General features: G+C 39.7%; 1 protein-coding gene across 1 annotated transcript in view; it reads left to right on the top strand.

Moving 5' to 3' along the window:
• The window catches only part of COMMD1 (copper metabolism domain containing 1), a 183,304-nt gene extending 164,378 nt beyond the window's left edge, over positions 1 to 18,926 (top strand). The window contains exon 3 of the mRNA XM_043917692.1: positions 18,703 to 18,926. Within this exon, the coding sequence (XP_043773627.1) occupies positions 18,703 to 18,810 (108 nt within the window). The 3' untranslated portion in view covers positions 18,811 to 18,926. The remainder of the gene's footprint in view (positions 1 to 18,702) is intronic.
• Positions 18,927 to 19,695: the final 769 nt, after the last annotated feature.

Genomic DNA, 19,695 nt, shown 5'->3' with positions numbered 1-19,695 from the left:
ATTCTGAGAAGTTAAGAAGGGCTTACTGTTTAGTCCTGAGGCTTTGCCAGTTTCTTCATGGTTGAGCTTGGCTTTTGCTAATTCCTAATATTTGAATCCATTGGGTGGTCATGTTGAATAAAGACCTCTATTAAGAAGGCAAAAGAGGGCAAATCATGTGCCTGATCCTTGCAGGGAGAAAAAACTGTTGAAAGAGCACAAGGCTTTCAGGATGTTAAACAACACTGTAAAAACATGCAGAAGTTGATTTACTGTTTGGGGCTTGTCATAGCCTGAAGCCGTTGGTGCTGTTTCCCACTGTGAGAACTTTTTTGTTTCTCCAGGACAGTGTTAGGTCCTAGCAGTCTTTCACATGACTGTCACTATTGAGAGCGAAGTGTCTGCTCTGAAGAAAACAGGGCTGTAGCTAAAGTGTTCAGCAAAAAAAGTGTCAGAGGACAGGAGGTGTGTAACACAATAGAAACACTAACATTTTTTGTTTACGGTTTTTAAAATTTTAATTTATTTAAATTTATTTTTGGCTTCTCTGGGTCTTTGTTGCTGTGTGCAGGCTTTTCTCTAGTTGCAGCAAGCAGGGGCTACTCTCTAGATGGCGTGCTCAGGCTTTTCATTGTGATAGCTTCTCTGATTGCAAAGCAAGAGCTCCAGGTGCGCAGTCTTCAGTAGTTGAGGCACATGGACTCGGTTGCCCCTTGACATGTGGAATCCTCTTGGATGGAATCGGTATCCCTGCCCTGGCAGGCAGATTCTTAACGCTGAACCACCAGTGACGTCCGAGACTAACATTTACTGAGGGCCTGTTTCACTCTAGACGGTGCTGGGTGCTTGCATATGTGCTATCTAATTTAGTCTTTATAAGAGTCATATAAGATAGCTATTATTTTTCCATTTTCTAGATTTGGAAACCTGAGCTTGTCCCAGGGTCACCCAGCTGTTAATAGTGGAGCCATGTGTAAATGCAAATTGTCTAACTCTCAAACCAGTGATTTTTTTCCCTTCATAATATTGCTTTGGGTTTCATGTGTAATCATGAAGAGGTCTCATTTCTTGATCTTCCTATAGGGGGAGACGGAAGCAGAGTATGAAATGGCAGAGTTTACATGTATTTACATACTCCTTTCTGACCCTAACCTTCAAAATGTCTTAAATATACTGAACTTTTAAACATAATACTGAGTAGGATCTTAATGGGTGATGCAGCAGAGTGGCTGAGAAGTGCTTTTCTCCCTAAAGATGTTTACAAAAGTATTTATTACTTTCTGGAAATGTCCAATTATGAGCCATTATGTCCTAAAGAACAGAGGTTAATAGTGACCTTCAGGGTATATAGCATCATCATTGTCTTACATTTAGACTTAACCTCCAGTTGAGAATTCCCATTTCTAAAACAGTTCATCTTAATCTGAGTATTTCTTGAAGGCAGACTCAGACTTAAGGTCTCTGTCCAATAAATGACAGAATTATTGGAAGTTCTGTGTTCATACTATAGTATTTTTACTCTTCACTGATGAAGATAAAGCCTTCACATAAAAATTTTCTCTTGTTGTTTCAGACTATAGATGTAAGCCTTCGTTTTAGCATGGTGATGAGACCATTATTTTCCTTTTGCTTTGCTTGAGGCCCCCTCTCACAGTTTGAAATGTAGGACACAGGAATTTTCTTGTTTGCTTCATTTTGTTTTTTCCCCTAGGGATCATTTAACTTGCATCTGAAGTTCTAATTGAGGGGAAAACGTAAAAGTGGTGATATATTTGAGATAGTAACCTAGAAAAATAACACTTAAATTCGATTCCAAATCTCAAAAGTGGATTTGTATATCTGTATCTTCAATACTTTGAAGAATTGGTTCAGCTACTATACTCCTTTTTGTTTGTTTGTTTGGTTTGGTTTTAATCTCTGACATAGAGGAGTGATTTAACATAAATAGAATAATTTTTTTGTTTTCTAAGAGAACGTGGGGAGGATGAGATCATCATGCTGAACCAATAGATTGGAAATACTCTGTACTCAGTCTCCCTTACTATTTTGCTCTGGGCAAGGGAATTATGGAAATGAAGAATGGCATCTTAACTGTGGACTTCCTGATTTTCAGTGTTATTGTTGAGTATTAAAATTATCTCTCAATTTGACTATAAGAAAATTGCTTGATTTGGGTATTCTGTTTTTTCTTAGAATTGACAGAGACAAATTGACAGGAAGGGATAGACTTGCACCTGAGCTCCTAACACCGCTTTTAGTCACGGTATTCATTGCTGCTGCTGCTGCTAAGTCGCTTCAGTTGTGTCCGACTCTGTGAGACCCCATAGACAGCCCCTCACCAGGCTCCGCCGTCCCTGGGACTCTCCAGGCAAGAACACTGGAGGGGGTTGCCATTTCCTCCTCCAATGCATGAAAGTGAAAAGTGAAAGTGAAGTCGCTCAGTCGTGTCCGACTCTTCGCGACCCAATGGATTGCAGCCTACCAGGCTCCTCTGTCCATGGGATTTTCCAGGCAAGAGTACTGGAGTGGGTTGCCATTGCCTTCTCCGATGGTATTCACTAGCAGTCCCCTAAACAAGTTCGCATTTTTGGCAACTGTAACCTGGTGATGGTAATGGTAACCTGGTAATGGTAATGGTAACCTGGTGATGGTAATGGGGACCTGGTAATGGTAATGGTAACCTGGTGATGGTAATGGTAACCTGGTAATGGTAAATCTGAGTTGATAGAGATGCTGCTTAATCAACCAATATTACTTTAATGTCCCTGGGGTATGAGATACTGTGGTAAAATCAGAGAAGTGTAAGATTCAGTTTACCCCACTCCAGACCATTACTTTGCCTTCAATGTGTTATCTCATTCAACCTTCACAGCAACCCGGTCCATTAAATCTGTTAACAATCATCATTTTACAGTTTAGGAATTTAAAACTTAGCCAGCCACACAGCTAGAAAGTAGTGAAGTTTTAATTTAGGTTTGAATTTAGGTTTCTATAACTTCAGAACCCATGTTCACTAATCACTGGAGATAACTAGGAAATAGATAGGTATTTGCACATACACAGAATCTCATCATGAAGAAAGATGAGGAAATCGGACAAACCCAAATTGACATTCTATGAAATAACTAGCTTATATCCTTCAAAAATATTGAGATCAAGAAACACAGGAAGGGTTGACTGAAAAACTGTTCTAGGTCAAAGGAGACTAAAAATGCATGACATCTAAATGCAATCAGTGGGTGACTGTGAGTTTGATTTGGGAATAGGAAAAAAAAAACTTCAAAGAGGACATTATGAGGTATTTGATAAAATTTGAATACAGAATGGGTTAAATAGTGTTTATCAGTATTATATATATATCAGACTATATATGAAAATGTCTTGTCTTTAGGAAATATATACTAAAAATTTTAAGGATAAAAGACCCTGACCATCCCCTACTTATTCTCAAGTGGTTTGTGAGAGAGAATGACAAAGCAAATGTGGCAAAGTGTAAATAATTCAATAAATGGTAAATCTGGGGAAAGAATGTAGGAGAGTCATATTTTTATCATGTTTTTAATATACTTGAAATTATGTAATGAAAAATTTTAAATGCCTTATGTTCTATAAATGTGGCTAAAATTCTTTAGAAACCTGCAAAACAGAACTTAGGCCAGGAGATGAGGACCATATTCTATTCATGCTTCCTCCGTTGGCAAAGAACTGCCGAAGCAAGTTGAGGAGATAAACATAGACTGTTATTTCAAAGAGAAAACATAAGTCATACTGTCAAGATGTTTTTCTTATACCTCCTTTGGGGACATCTCTTTTCTTCAAAATAGTTAGTTGTTTTCACTAATGTTTTTGTCTCATTTCTTTGGCCCCTCTTAGATAGTTCATATTTCTGACTTACTGACATAATCTTGGACAGAGTGGTAAATGTGTTCTTTTTAACAAAATAAACTACAAAGTAGAATAAAAATTGCTTTTACTACTGTTTGTTAATTTTCTTTTTTAACAGTATATATGCCACATATATCGTCTCTGTTTTAGGTGGTTGTCAGTCAAACCTTGATTATGTATGAGTGAATTATGCTATTTTGGGCATTATCAAGGGTACTGTTTTTCTTCACTCCACCCAGTCCTGTTTACCCTTGCCTTGGCCAGAGAATAGATGTGGGACAGCTATGAAGGTGGCCAAAGTATGAGGGCTTCCCTGGTGGCTCAGTTGGTAAAGAATCCGCCTACAATGCAGGAGACCCTGGTTTGATCCCTGGAGAAGGGAAAGGCTCCCCACTCCGGTATTCTGGTCTGGAGAATTCCATGGACTGTATAGTCCATGCGGTTGCAAAGAGTCAGACATGACTGAGCAACTTTCACTTTCAAAGTATTAGAGCTTCAGCTTTAGCATCAGTCCTTCCAATGAATATTCAGAGTTGATTTCCTTTAGGATTGACTGGTTTGATCTCCTTACTGTCCAAGGGACTCCCAAGGGTCAACTCACTGAAGGGGACCCTGACACTAAGAAAGATCGAGGGGGAGGAGGAGAAGAGGGTGACAGAGGATGAGACGGTTGGATCGCATCACTGACTCAACGGACATGAGTTTAAGCAAACTCCGAGAAATAGTCAAAGACAGGGGAAGCCTGCCGTGCTGCAGTTCAGGGAGTTGCAAAGAGTCAGACACAACTTAGCAACCGAACAACAACAAAATATGAAGGATGTTAAAGGGCTAAATTCATGATTTAACACATTTTTCTTTTTTTCCAATACTTTTTCATTCTCTTTCCTTTAAAAAAAAAAAAACGAGATTATAACTGCCATATAACGCTATCAGTTTCAGATGTACAACATAATGATTTGATATTTTTATGTATTGCAAAATGATCATATTTATCTTTGTGTATTCTAAAAGTGCCTATAAATGCTGATGTGATTTTTTTCAAGATGAATGATTTGGTATTCGTGGGTTAGATAACAAGGCAGAATTGGGAATTCCTTCTAATTGTAGATGGAAAGAACCCCAGATTTAAGCAAGTATTTTGGTTCAACTGATTGATTGATCTAGGAGGAGTCTCAGGGAGCTCCACACATCAGTCAGTAGAACAGCAAAAATAAATGTTGCCTCTAGCACCTGGTGATGGGGACAAGTAGCTATATGTGTAACTAAATCCACTCTGCCTCCTCTCACAGCCACACACACACAGAAAGAGAGAGGGAATAAAAGGCCATCTTGCCCCAGAATAAGAACTTAGTCTCTTTAATGCATCTCTGCACATTAACTTTGGGTTATCATACTGTCAGCAGTCAGCTTTCTTTTGAATCTTTGTTAAAGTTAGTCATAGACTAACTTTCACATGTGGGTATTTAGTTTTTATATTACTATATATGAATGTGAGTCAGGATCGTGAAATGGTTAAGGGCTTGGACTCTGAAGCCAGACTTGGGTTTTTTAAAAACTGGTTCTACCACTTATTACCTGTGTGGTCTTAAGCAAGTTGTTCATCTTTCCTTATCTGTAAAATGGGGTAAAATTCTCACCAATGTGAAATAATACATGTAAAGCACGTAGTGTCATACCTGGCATTTTGCATGTCTTTGACAAATATTAGCTATTGTTAGTTATCACTGCTATTAGTATTATCATTAGTGTCATTTCTAATGACATTTCTTGCATTTGCTTATGTCTTCAGATTTGTCATACTTTTCCCACAATCTCTTCTACTTCTGCCTTCCAGGCTGACTTCTTTTTAATTGAGGCATTTCATTTCTTTAGGCATTTCATTTTCCCCCAAGGTTCAGAGTTGATCCTCGAACCCCCCTCAAGGTTTTCTATTCCTTCCACTACTTCCAAAACCTGCTGAATGAATGGTGACAAAGAAATTCTTTTTCTTCACCAGTTAGGACCTGACTGCCTGTTCTGTCTTTCACAAAGGACTGAATTTATAATCCTAGTTTCTGAAACTGTGGGCAGTAATAAGTAAATGAGGCCTTACTTTCTTTTCCTCAATAAATTGGATCAGAAGTATATCAAAACTCATAAAATCCATTGCATTCTCTGATGAAATCTTCTTCCAAATATAGCTGAAAAGATCTGATTTGGGATTAGATGGACAAGGTCTGTCCCTTCTAGTTCGAAGTACCTTTCCTCTGGCTTGGCTTCTTCCTAGTAACAGGGCATTTCTAAGGGTCAGATGAGGTAGTTCGTGCGTGGGAAATGGCTTTCTAAACTGTAAACACCATGGTGATGGGAGGGGTGACTATTATGTATGGACAAAGGCCCCAGCAACCTAAGTGATGCCAGGATTCAACCTCGACAATAAAGATGCAATCTCCTGCCTTTCTGCTAGCTCCAGAAGTTCACAGTAAACTCTTTGAGCTAGAGAGGCTAGTGACTAACTTCGTTCAGTGACTGCAAGGCCTGTCTTCTTCCCTCATCCTCATATTCTCTGACAGAATGTTGTGTCAGATTCCAAATCAGTCTTTAGGGCTGGACTTTGGAACACAGAATGGCAGCAAAGTACTAAATAGGGACTGGGAGTGAGGATTAGAAAAGATTTCTTTGGTGCCATTTTCCAACCCTCATCCTGGCAGCCCTTATTGATTAAATGACATTTCAAAATCAAGTTCAGTAAGGATGAGGCCAGAGATGGCTTCTGCCACACTGGGCTGGCAGACCTGAGCAGTCAGAAGATAGCTTTTGTGTGTGTGCGTGTGTTTTTCTTGTTTCTGGACTACTAGAAATTCTTTTCTGTAAAGTATGAATAGCAAGTCTAGACTCGTATGAGCTTATCATCATCATCATAACCGCAAACACTTAGGTGATGCCTGATAACACAGTGCACTCCAAGCATTGAGGATTATTATGAAATGAATTGTGTCCCCCACAAATTCAAATCTTGGAATGACAGTTCCAGCCTACAGTGCCTCAGAATGTTACTGTATTTGGAGTTGGTTAGAAGCCCAATAAAATTAGTCCCCACTCTCCACAGCCTTGCCAGGGGGAAAAAAAAAAAAAAACGCATCCCAAACTCTTTCTCCCCAAATCAGTGTTTTCTGAATTCAAAAGTCCCTTTATTCTTCATCATTTCATCCTTTGCCCTCCTTGCCTAGCTTTACTTGCTTCCTCTAAATGGAAGGGAAATGCTGCTTTCTAACTATGCCTATTTCTGCTTAATCATGCTGTCATGAATGACTTAGAAGAAACCACATTGAGGAAGCTGGGAATAGATAGGTGGTGCTGTTGGCAGAACAATGGAACTGGGCTCTAATTGGACATCTTCTAGTTGTCTTCCTCCTGCCAAGGAGTTTGTCATTCATTGTTTCACTCTTGTCTTTTTATTGGCTGTATTAAGGTGTTTCTCCCATCATAATCTCTAAGTTATCAAGAGCCCCTTAGAAAGCAAGCACCATTGCATACTCTGTTCCTGCCTAATTAATGGTATCGCCTAAACAAACTACTCTTGATGAAGTGTTTTTTTAAATCTTCTCTATTCCTTTCATGTAAATATATTTTAGTTTGTTTGTCAAAGTTATTTGCAAATGAGTTTGCCCTGGAAGGTACCTCATCAGGAATGATGAGAGGCCCGAATTTGAACTGCAAAGTAAAATTAACAACACTCTGTTTCTCATGTGCTGAAGAGTTTTGTCATTTGGTTTCTCTAAGATTTAAGTGAAATTTCTCCTTCCCTCAGTGTGATTTGCCTTTTCAGCTGTTTCACAGTTGATCCTCTGGTCCTTTGTCCTTTGTCACATGAGAACTAGTTCTAGTTAGCCAAAACTCTGTATTATTTCCTGAAGATCAAACAAGAGCACCTAATAATAGTTTTTTACCAAAATATATTTCAGCCACAGTATTTCAAAATACAGAAAATCTTAACAGCTAAGTATTAAATCCTGCTGAAAATGAAGTTATAAAATGAAGGAGAGCACAGTGTTTTGTAGAAATCAGCCAATAATCTCATTGTATTGAGCTTTTAGTATCTATATAACTTGGTTCTGTTGATTTTTAATATTTATTTGTGATTGGTTTATAACATTCGTTTTATTTCTGTCATACATCAGCTTGAATCAGCCGTAGGTGTCCGTATGTCCCCTCCCTCTTGAATCTCCCTCCCGCCTCCCACCCATCCCCACCCCTCTGGTCATCACAGAGCCCTCTTTTGAGTTCCCTGAGTCATGCAGCAGATTGATTTTCTTTTGTTGGGTGTTTCTAGAATACTAAGTGTTGTTTAGTATTTATGTAGATCAGTACAAAATTGGGTCTGTCTAATTAGTTCCCAGTCTAATCTGTAAATGTACACTAATCAGGTTTGAAAGAGTCCAAATTGAGGGTCAAATGTAGGTGTCAGTTGGCAGTGGGTTGAATCAAAGAGCTGGGAATTTCAGGCTTCATGTAAGTGAGGCTAGTTTTTGGATTTCTTTTGTTTTTAGTGGTAAAATGAAGATTGATGTACCTTTACCTTTCACTGTACACTGATGGAGGCTTCCCAAGGTGGCTTAGTGAAGAATCCGCCTGCCAGTGCAGGAGATGCAGGTTTGATCCCTGGGTCGGGAAGATCCCTTGGAGGAGGAAATGGAAACCCCCTCTAGTATTCTAGCCTGTAAAAACCCCATGGACAGAGGGGTTTTTAGCCTCTGTTTTTAGGTTTTTAGGTTTTAGGTTTTTAGGTTTTTAGCCTACCCCTGGCAGGCTGTAGTCCGTAGAGTCACAAAGGGGTTGGATGTGACTGAGCACAAGCACATACATTGATGGTGAGCAGATAAGTGTCAAATTGCTCAGAAATCTTGGGGGAAGATGAATAATGATAGTCTTGGTTTAGCAGTACAGAATTTGGCCAATGAAAGAACCTCTCATTCTTGTAAGGTCAAAACTATTTTCTCCCTTTCAGAAACAAGTCAGATTGCCTGGGCCAAAATACATGCTCCGTTTGACCACACATTGGCAGGACAGTCCAGTTTTCTTCTAGGTCATAACTCTAGATTTTTTTCCAGCTAAGAAATCTACAACCAAAAGAATTTTAGGGTCCTATTCTTGGTATACTCCTACCTTCTCTCTTAGAAATTCAAACAGCTCTAAGTGGACAGTGTTCTTGGAATCTCATTGCCTTTTTGGGTCACAGGCCCTGAGCTTGCAGATGAAAATGAAAGCATCCCACGTGTGTGTATAAATTCAGGCTTTGGTTTTCATTGTGATTATCTTGCTAATGCCTCCTATAAAAATTCACTGTGTTTTCCTGTGATCAGGTGATTAGAAAGGCATGGAGAGTATGTCTCTCGGGTGAGACTAGCTTAAGATCCTTCGTCTGTGGACCTGTGCATCTGATATGGGCTATGTGATAAGGAGAAGGATTTGCTTCTGGTATTTTCCTACTTTTATGTTTCGTGCCCTACCTATTTGTCCCACTTTCCGCAGTTCCTCTTAACGGTAGGTACCATGTATTTTAAGGCAGGCTACTTGGATTCATTCTTCCTGGAGGAAAATAAATCTCCCAATTTAAGTGATAGAAAGGTGTAAGTGACTTTTTTGTATTACCTCTCCTGGAAGTCTTTCTGTTTTAAAGACATTAAGCTGAGAACAGTAGTCCTGGTTACTAAAAGAAAGGAAAAATTTGCGATAAGAAGATCTTTCTGGCTTAAATTACAACCTTATGAGTATAATTTTCCAAAGTAGTTATGTGAAGTCACAGAGTTCCTTCTAATAGCTCTAATATCCATTTCTAAAAAACCTTCTGCAGAGCTGCTATGATTTGGTCATATTAACCAGTTTAAGTTTCACTTCCTTTTCCCATTTTGTAGAAATGCTTAAAAGATGGCCCCCAAAAGGAGGAGGAAGTCAAGCAGCAGAGACCCAGATAATCAGTTTCTGAATAATGAAGATCTGATGTTATTTTATTTAAAAATTGTGTCACTTTATGTAAAACCCGTGTGCACTATTTGAAAAGCTGAAATTAGGTGCCTTAGATTTGTTTAGCAGTAGCTTACATCGGTGGTAGATCTGAAACTCCCTGGATACCTGATGTCTCTTTTCTTTCTTGAGTTTCTAGTTAACTGATTAAAAATTCATGTTTTCTCATAAAATTTATCTTTTAATGTAATAAGAATTTGTGAGAGTGCAGACTTTTTAATTTTTAAGCACTTTAAACTCCTGTTGTCAAGTCATCCTCACAGAAATCCTTTGAAATGCCTGAATAATATCATCAGAAAACTCAGTAATTGTTAGCCAGTGATGGTTAATGCTTTTATACTACACTGAGAATACTCTCTCCTCTTCTAGGAGACCAAGGGAGCATAGGTAAATACTTCCTGTAGAAGCTGCTCTGGTTCTGAAACTACCGTATCTTAGTCCCGTATTTGATCTTAGCACATGGTGACATCTATTGAGTTTTAGGGTAAATCATTTTAATTTAGTTGCTCTGTCATTAAGTTTCAGTCTTAGCTTCCAAAAGAGTCTGATTTTAGTCTTCTGATCTTCAGTAGAATAATTTGCTTTGTGATTTATAGCATAATGTTTTTCCCTTTTGGAAAATTGCTAAAGCATGCTTTTTACACAGTAAATGCAGGACTTGTCAGCTATTATATTTGAAATGGGGATTTCCTCAGGATTAAAAATGGCCTGAGTAAGGACCATTGGTTATATTAATAAGATGTATTGCTAAAAACCTGTGTTGAAAGATTAAAAAACATTATAAATCACAAGTGTTCTTTTGGAAAGTATTGTTTTAAGCTACTGCCTAAGCTATCCATTGCTTTAGATTTAGGGTATAATGACAGGTTGTAAAGATGATGACATTAGTCTGGTATCAAGACCTTTGATGCAGATTCTTAATGAAATGTCACCTTGCACAGTTGTTACTACTGTTGTTGTTTTTCTTCTTTTTTAATATCAAAGTGCTATAAAATTTAATATCAAATTATAATAGAAAAAAATTAAATACTGATGCTGGTTCATACTGTCATTTATCACTTAGAGGGCAGCCTTTCTACCAACTTTAGGCAGGATAAAAATTCTTGCCCTGCTCGTCTTTGGAGTTTGTATTTGGTGGTTATGTACTTTCACAGTCTGAAGAAAATCATCTTAATGTCTATACTGAAGTAGTGATTAAGGCCAGAAAGTAAAGTGGGAGATAAAGAAATGATACCCACACATAGAAAATACTGGAAATAGCAGAGGAGAAGGAGTTGGGAGTAGGGGAATAAATATCCTGACCTCTCTCTTCTCTTGTCAAAACCCAACTGTAAACCAGAGAACGAGAGAGTGACACAATCTTAGAGAACTTGGAACAAGGCAGAGAAAGGTGGGGAATGGTATGAAAGTGATCTCGGCGAGGCAGTAGTGAGCCGTGGAGTGACACAAGATCTTAATTCCCTGCCCAGGAATTGAACCTGGGTAGCCTGGATGAGAACCAGGAATCCTGGCCACCAGACCAGCAAGGGCTAGAGGCTAGAAGTTATTTTCCCCTGGATCTTTGCCCCCATTTATCACGAGAGCAGAAACTGTAAATGTAGGTAAATGTTGATTATTAGAGACACAGCACTAGTGGGAGAGCATATAGAGAAATAGTTTTTTTTAGTTAAGACAGAAACAAGGCAGAGATGCACACCAGAGAGGAAGGGTGTGGGTGTTCCCCTTAGTGAGGAGGAGCTCAGTAAAGAGGCGATTAAGTTACTTATGTAGGTCAGTTCTTCCGTTCTTTGTCTTCCTTCGGGCCAATTATCTGGTTTCTTTTTCCACACCTGACCTACCCTGGGATCCTTCCCTGGGTTGTGCATGCACCCCTCAGCCAAGATGAATCTCAAAGTGAAGGCTTCTGGGAGTTCAGTTCAGTTCAGTTCAGTCGCTCAGTCGTGTCCAACTCTTTGCGACCCCATGAATCGCAGCACACCAGGCCTCCCTGTCCATCACCAACTCCCAGAGTTTATTCAAACCCATGTCCATCGAGTCGATGATGCCATCCAATCATCTCATCCCCTTCTCCTCCTGCCCCCAATCCCTCCAGCATCAGGGTCTTTTCCAATGAGTCAACTCTTCTCATGAGGTGGCCAAAGTACTGGAGTTTCAGCTTCAGCATCAGTCCTTCCAATGAACACCCAGGACTGATCTTCTTTAGGATGGACTGGCTGGATCTCCTTGCAGTCCAAGGGACTCTCAAGAGTCTTCTCCAACACCATAGTTCAAAAGCATCAATTTTTCGGTGCTCAGCTTTCTTCACAGTCCAACTCTCACATCCATACATGACCATTGGAAAAACCATAGTCTTGACCAGACGGACCTTTGTTGGTAAAGTAATGTCTCTGTTTTTTAATATGCTGTCTAGGTTGGTCATAACTTTCCTTCCAAGGAGTAAGCGTCTTTTAATTTCATGGCTGCAATCACCATCTGCAGTGATTTTGGAGCCCCCCAAAATAAAGTCAGCCACTGTTTCCACTGTTTCCCCATCTATTTCCCATGAAGTGATGGAACCAGAAGCCATGATCTTAGTTTTCTGAATGTTGAGCTTTAAGCCAACTTTTTCATTCTCCTTTCACTTTCATCAAGAGGCTCTTTAGTTCATCTTCACTTTCTGCCATAAGGGTGGTGTTATCTGCATATCTGAGGTTATTGATATTTCTCCCGGCAGTCTTGATTCCAGCTTGTGCTTCTTCCAGCCCAGTGTTTATGATGTACTCTGCATATAAGTTAAATAAGCAGGATGACAATATACAGCCTTGATGTACCCCTTTACCTATTTGGAACCAGTCTGTTGTTCCATGTCCAGTTCTAAGTCTTTCTTCCTGACCTGCATACAGGTTTCTCAAGAGGCAGGTCAGGTGGTCTGGTATTCCCATCTCTTTCGGAATTTTCCACAGTTTATTGTGATCCACACAGTCAAAGGCTTTGGCGTAGTCAAGAAGCAAGACCAATTATGTATGGCCTGGCTTTATCTCTTGAGTTTTGACTCACAAGGAGCCTTTCTGTTCCTGTGTAGTGTCTCCCTTGTCCCAAAAGAGGGGGAAGTAGAGATCCCTTAATCCTTTACTCAAACAGGGTTTTGCCTCTCTTTGTCCTTGCCATGACTATGACCTTATTAAGATGTTTACAAGAAACAAACCCTGGCTATTTACATTTCGGAGAGCAAACAGGAGGCTGATTGTAAATGACTTACTTAACTGGAGCCCACCTGTTTCTTGTCTCAAGAAATGGTAACAGTTGTTAAGTATCCAGCCAGAAGCCCACTTCTTTGTGTCCAGTGAAATATAAACAGGAGGCCAGTTTTAAATGTCTAACCTGGAGCCCATCTATCTCCTACATCAAAAGGACAAGTGGAGAATAATCAGCACAGTTTTCAGAGAGCTATAAAATTTAATTTTGGATAAGTGGTTCCTTATGAAGTAACTTGGAGGATTCTTTCCTACAAAGAAGCTATTTCCAGGTCTCCTGAAGGAGTTGGGAGCAATATTGGTATAATGCTGAGAAAGCCGCAGAAAGTATGGGAATGCGTGGTAAACACAGATTTACCTATGAAGCTGTTTTAAACTTCTCTGGTGGGCAGTATTCAAAGCCCTGGCTATTTTATTTATTATCTAATTCCTCTTCAAGACGCCATTGCAAATTTTGACCTTTGCCAAATGTTCTCTCTCTTTCCAGAAGACTCAGAGTGGCAGAGCTGCAGTTCAGAGGATTAATTTCAGTTTAGGAAAGGACAACCTAAACAGAGGGATAGGCTTCGTGGTAAAACTTTGTGCTCAGCTACGAGTCTCTGTGTCAGTAAATGCAGCCAAAAGAAAAACTGGGGAATAGCTTTATGAAAACTGGTCACCAAATGTGGCCTTCTGAATTAGTATTGGTTAGCGGGATCTTAGGGAGAAGGCAATGGCAACCTACTCAAGTGTTCTTGCCTGGAGAATCCCAGGGATGGCGGAGCCTGGTGGGCTGCCATCTATGGGGTCGCACAGAGTCGGACACGACTGAAGCGACTTAGCAGCAGCAGCAGCAGCAGCGGGATCTTAAGGCACCCTTTCCCAGTTTCATCCGCCATTGTCCAAATTTGGAACATGTTAGAATTTGCCAAAGTTGTATTATAATGTTAAATATGACCAATAAATTGGGATAGATCTTTCTGGAAACTTGCACAGGAAATAATATAGAAGATACAGGCTGTAAGATTTCTATTTTGTCTTATGTTGAATTTATTCTAAATGGTTCCACTTAGATTTTTAATAGGGCATGGCAGCCCAATCCAGTATTCTTGCCTGGATAATCCCATGCACAGAGGAGCCTGGTGGGCTACAGTCCTTAGGGTCGCAAGGAGTCAGACACGACTGAAGCGAATGAGCACACAGGTTTTAAATAAGTCACTTTTTGTCATTATAGTATTGTTTTGCCAAAGAATTCATCAGGGTATGCTGCTGGACCTAGATAAAAAGGTCTTTTAAATGATAGTGCAAACAAAAAGGTTATTTAGTATGTAGATGGAGAAACCAAACACTTGCTTAATAACAGCCTTTAATTATTATATAAACAAATAATCAGTTATATTCTCTGACCTTGCTGGGAAATGAGTTTAAGCTAAAACAGTAAAGATTTAGGCTTGACATGTAAGAGTTCCCTGAAAAAAGAATAGTTATCTGGGAAAGGAGTTTCTTAGGAACATGTAAGATGTCCTTTTCTAGATGTCATTAAAAGCTAGCTTGGTTTTTTTTGTTGTTGTTGTTAGTTTGGAGAGAGTAGCCCCTCAAGGATCTCTTGTTAGGATTTTTGACTTTTTTAGCTTTTGTACTTGGAAAGAATATTTGAATAGGTTACCTTTGCTTTCTTTTCTAATTTGGAATAGAACCCCTGTGTTTAATACATTGCTGTACTCGTGATCAGAGTACATATTCTTAATGATGCACCTGCTTATATACCTGCTAACCATTAACCCTTGAACTGCAAGGAGATCAAACCAGTCAATCCTAGAAATCAGTCCTGAATATTCATTGGAAGGACGGATGCTGAAGCTGAAACTCCAATACTTTGGCCACCTATTGCAAAGAACTGACTTATTAGAAAATACCCTGATGATGGGAAAGATGGAAGGCGGGAGGAGAAGGGGACGACAGAGGATGAGATGGTTGGGTGGCATCACTGACTCGATGGGCATGAGTTTGAGTAAACTCTGGGAGTTGGTGATGGACAGGGAAGCCTGGCGTGCTGCGGTCCATGGGGTCACAAAGAGTCGGACACAACTGAGTGACTGAACTGAACTGAACCATTTTCTAACTCTATCTGATGATGTATCTACACTCTACTAAGAAGCAGGTTCCACATTTGATTCAGATACTTAAATACAGAAATTTAGTCTTATCATCTTTCATTATTATGACTAGTTAGGCCCAGATCAAGATGGATGACTTTGAGGAAAAAATCAACGGTTTCCAATTGCTCTTTTACTTCCTGCATCTGGTGAAAAGCATCACCTGCATTTCTAAAGATATTTTTCAAGTGCTTTAGATGTGTTTTCTGCAAGGCACCCCAGACAAATGCAAAATTTGGACGAAGCTCCATTTGATAAGTCCCAGTTGAAAGGCTCCTGATTTCCTGATAAAATATTTTGGTAGCATAACTAGACGAAGTTAGGCCTTGTTAATGCAGTTTCAAGTAAACTGTTTCTTCAAAAGTCATGTATGGTTATAGGTGTCTTTTTAAGACTGTTAGTCTGCATTGTTTCCAGGGGAGAGAGATGAAGTTTGAGGGTGCATGGGAAATATTTGTTTAACTTTGGACTCTGGTTAGCCTGCTTCTTCTCTCTGGTATTTGATTTCCCTTAAAAGTGAACTAAACTTCATGAATACTTCGAAGTCCAATCAAAGATCACTTGAATACTGAAAATTACAGCAAATAAATGATCTTTAGTCAGAAAACATCCTGGCTATTTATTAAACTTTGTTCAGGTTTTCCTGTCTCTAGGAACATTGTCCTTGATAAGCTCTTCCCTTATAAATGGAAAATCAGGTGATTTATTATTGTAGCAGGCTTTATCTCACTGAGGGGAAACATGGGTTACATCATCTCTTCTCCCAGTTCCTAAATGTGTATGTTGGACTCTGGTAATTATTAGTTCCTAGACCATTGTTTCAAAGACCAAATATTTTTAAATGTTTTAAAGTCAGGCTAAAGATCTGACATGGACAATGGACTGGTTCAAAATTGGGACAGGAGTACGTCAAGGCTGTATATTGTCACCCTGCTTATTTAACTTCTATGCAGAATACATTGTGGGAAGTGCTGGGCTGGATGAATGACAAGCTGAAATCAAGATTGCTGGGAGAAATATCAACAACCTCAGATATGCAGATGATACCCATCTAATGGCAGAAAGTGAAGAGGAACTAAAGAACCTCTTGATGAGAGTGAAAGAGGAAAGTGAAAAGGCTGGCTTGAAACTCAACATTCAAAAAACTAAGATCATAGCATCTGGTCCCATCACTTCATGGCAAATAGAAGGGGAAAAAATGGAAACAGTGACAGTTTTTTTTTTTTCTTGGGCTCTAAAATCACTGTGGACGGTGACTATGGCCATGTAATTAAAAGACACTTGCTCCTTGGAAGGAAAGCTATGACAAAACCTAGATAGCATATTGAAAAGCAGAGACGTCACTTTGCTGACAAAAGTCTGTATAGTCAAAGCTATAACCATTAGTAATGTTTAGATATGAGAGTTGAACCATAAAGAAGACTGAGCACCCCAAAATTGATGCTTTAGAATTGTGGTTTTGGAGAAGACTCTTTAGAGTCCTTTGGTCAGTAACAGGATCAAACCAGTCAATCCTAAAGGAAATCAACCTTGAACATCCATTGGAAGGACTGATTGTGTAGCTGAAGCTCTAATACTTTGGCCACCTGATGCGTAGAGCAACTCATTGGAAAAGCCCCTGATGCTAGGAAAGATAGAAGGCAGAAAGAGAAGGGAGTGGCAACGGATGAGATGGTTAGATAGCATCACCGACTCAATGGACATGAGTTTGAGCAAACTCTGGGAGACAGTGGAGGACAGAGGAGCCTGGCATGCTGCAGTCTGTGGGGTTACAAAGAGTCAGACATGACTTGGCGACTGAACAAAAACAATAAAGTTCTCATAACACTGAATGAAGAATAAGAGGCTTTCAAATCTGAGACCTGTCCTTAATTTAGCCAAGTGAAGTACCTAATTTGTCATACATCTGCTTTTATTTCCAAAAGGAGATAGCCCTGCCTGTAGCTCAAACACAGGGAGCATCTTTCTTGTTCTTTAAATTCAACTAAATGAAAACCTGGCAGTTTCTAAACTCACATATGAGACTATACCCCTTTCCTATTTAAATACATGTTTGAGGAAAAGTTCCTTGTAGCTAAGGAAAGCTGCCTTTCCTCCCTTTGAAAAACTCTCATCCTTCTTTCCCTCTGTACTTGTTTCTCCTGGGGGATATTCAGTGCTATCAATATGGACACAGCACAGCTGCTCACCAACAGCAAAGGCACTTTACAAAATCAAATCCTGAGGGTTCTTCTAGCTGATGACAGAGTGAATCCCTCTCTTTGAAGGGAGGGATCCCTGCCACTTTGGACAGGGTTGGGAAATGCCATTTATTGAGAAAAGAAAATATAAGGAAAAGAACATTGACCCGGTGGCTATGCCATCAACAAACAGAAGGATAATAGGCATGTCATTTAACATGCCTGAGGCCTCAATTCTTTACCTAAAAAACAAGGTAGCTGGTTTATATGGTCTCTAAAAATTCATACTGCTGTAAAATTATACTGTTCTTGAGGACCTTGAATATGGTCACTCAGAATCATACTTTCCCCTTGTCTCTGAAGTCAAAGTGGACCTAGAATTTGTCCAGTGTACATGAAACTTCTGTCACCACACTTCAAAGTGTCACCACACTTTTCTTTAATATCTACCTAACTTAGCGTAGATGATCCTAACAATGATTAAAAGGAATGTGTCTAAGGGAATCTTGGGAGAATTGGCTTGCAGCAAGTGGAAAGGCCTCAGAAATGTTTAAGACTGTTTTCAAGATCTGGTTATCTTTCAGTTATCTGGTTGATGTTTCCCAAGCGACTTGTTCACAGCTTGTCATAATTTCTAATATAACTGCTAAATCTAAGCGTGCAATTCCCAGGCAGAGAGAGTCAAGCCAAATCCTCTTTCCATTGTTTTTATTACAGGGTGCTATGGAGACTGCATGGACTTTGGAGTCAGCCAGAGCAGGGAGTTCACAATCTGACTCTGCCTTTTTCTGATTTTGTGGTACATGTTAACCTCCCCGTGTCCCAGACTCTTCATCTATAAAACAGCAATACTTGTTTGGTTGCTCAGTCATGTTCAACTCTGCAACCCCATGGACTGTAGCCCACCAGGCTCTTCTGTCCATCGAATTTCCCAGGCAAAAATGGAGTGGGTTGCCGTTTCCTACTCCAGGGGATCTTCCTGACCCAGGGATTGAACCCACATATCCTGCATTGACAGGCTGGTTCTTTACCACTGAGCCACCAGGGAAACCCAATACTTAAGTACTTACTTTAAAAATTATTTTGTATCTCTCTTTAGCATTTATGAAATATCTCATAGAGGTAGTTTCATTCAGGGGATTGTGTAGGTAAAATATCATTTAGGTTTTGAGGCCTAAGTCAGGCTTGCTGGGTAGAGGGCCTGGCCTTTGAAGATAGGTCATACCAGATCCAGAGCTTTGGATAGTTTTGGGGATCTTGTCTAAAATATCCTTTTATGTTTTCCAGGAATCTGAATTTCTGTGTTTGGAATTTGATGAGCTCAAGGTCAATCAAGTCCTGAAGAAGCTCTCAGAGGTAGAAGAAAGTATCAGCACACTGATGCAACCAGCCTAGCTGAAGATGGAGTTGTTGAAGCAGAGGTGTTCATGATCCCTCCCCAGAGGCCTGCTTTTTTTAAAAAAGAAAAATCTTATTCCCCCAATAGTATTAAATCCTCAAGTTCAAATCTTGCCTGCCTCTGCTTGCTGTGATTTCTCTGTCTCCCTTTCAGTTACTCTTACAGTCGATCTACTGCAGAAGTCCTTATCCTTCAGCACACAGAGGCACTCATAAGAGCATTTTTAAAATGGCCTTAAGGACCCTATCCTCAGAGACTTGAATCCCCCCTCAGACTGGGGTGGGATCAACTTTAGAAACCTTTGCTATGGTGGGTTATTCCTGGGTAGGATTATAGAAATTTATACATGATCAAGCATGTAAGAATTTTTCAAAAGGGAGGAAACATTTTACTCATGCAAATACAGGCTGACCAAATGTGGCCTGAACTGAGGCCTGAAGGATACTGCCTTCCCTAGAAGAGGTTTACTGACCTTAGTAAGACATGAGATGCTTCTGGAACTGATTCAGGCATTTGTATTAGTTCTCCCTGAATCTAAGGGCAGGCAGGCAGAGGTGGGGTGGGGGGCGGGGTCTGGTTTGATCTGAGCTACTGGGAAACTTGGACTTTTCTGGAACCTAGAACTAAATTGCCTTATCATTCAGGGACTCCCTTCACTTAGTTCAGGTCAGGATTGTGGGAAGGGAAAATGTCTACTGAAGTGATGGGAGGTCTTTTACCTTAAAAATTTTGAGTCATCACATAAAACCTCATGAAGAAAATTTTTTTGAGAAAACTAGGTCCTGGTAGAGAAGTTATACCAAACACCCAGAACATTCTAAGAGGATAAATTGTTAACCAGAACACTGAGGCTGTGATCCTTGTTGAACAGCTTTTATTAT

Source organism: Cervus elaphus, chromosome 11 (assembly GCF_910594005.1).
Source record: "Cervus elaphus chromosome 11, mCerEla1.1, whole genome shotgun sequence".
In the NCBI taxonomy this organism is placed as follows: Eukaryota; Metazoa; Chordata; class Mammalia; order Artiodactyla; family Cervidae; genus Cervus; species Cervus elaphus.
The sequence above is the reverse complement of the archived record's forward strand: the minus strand, read 5'-3'. Positions and strand labels throughout refer to the sequence as shown.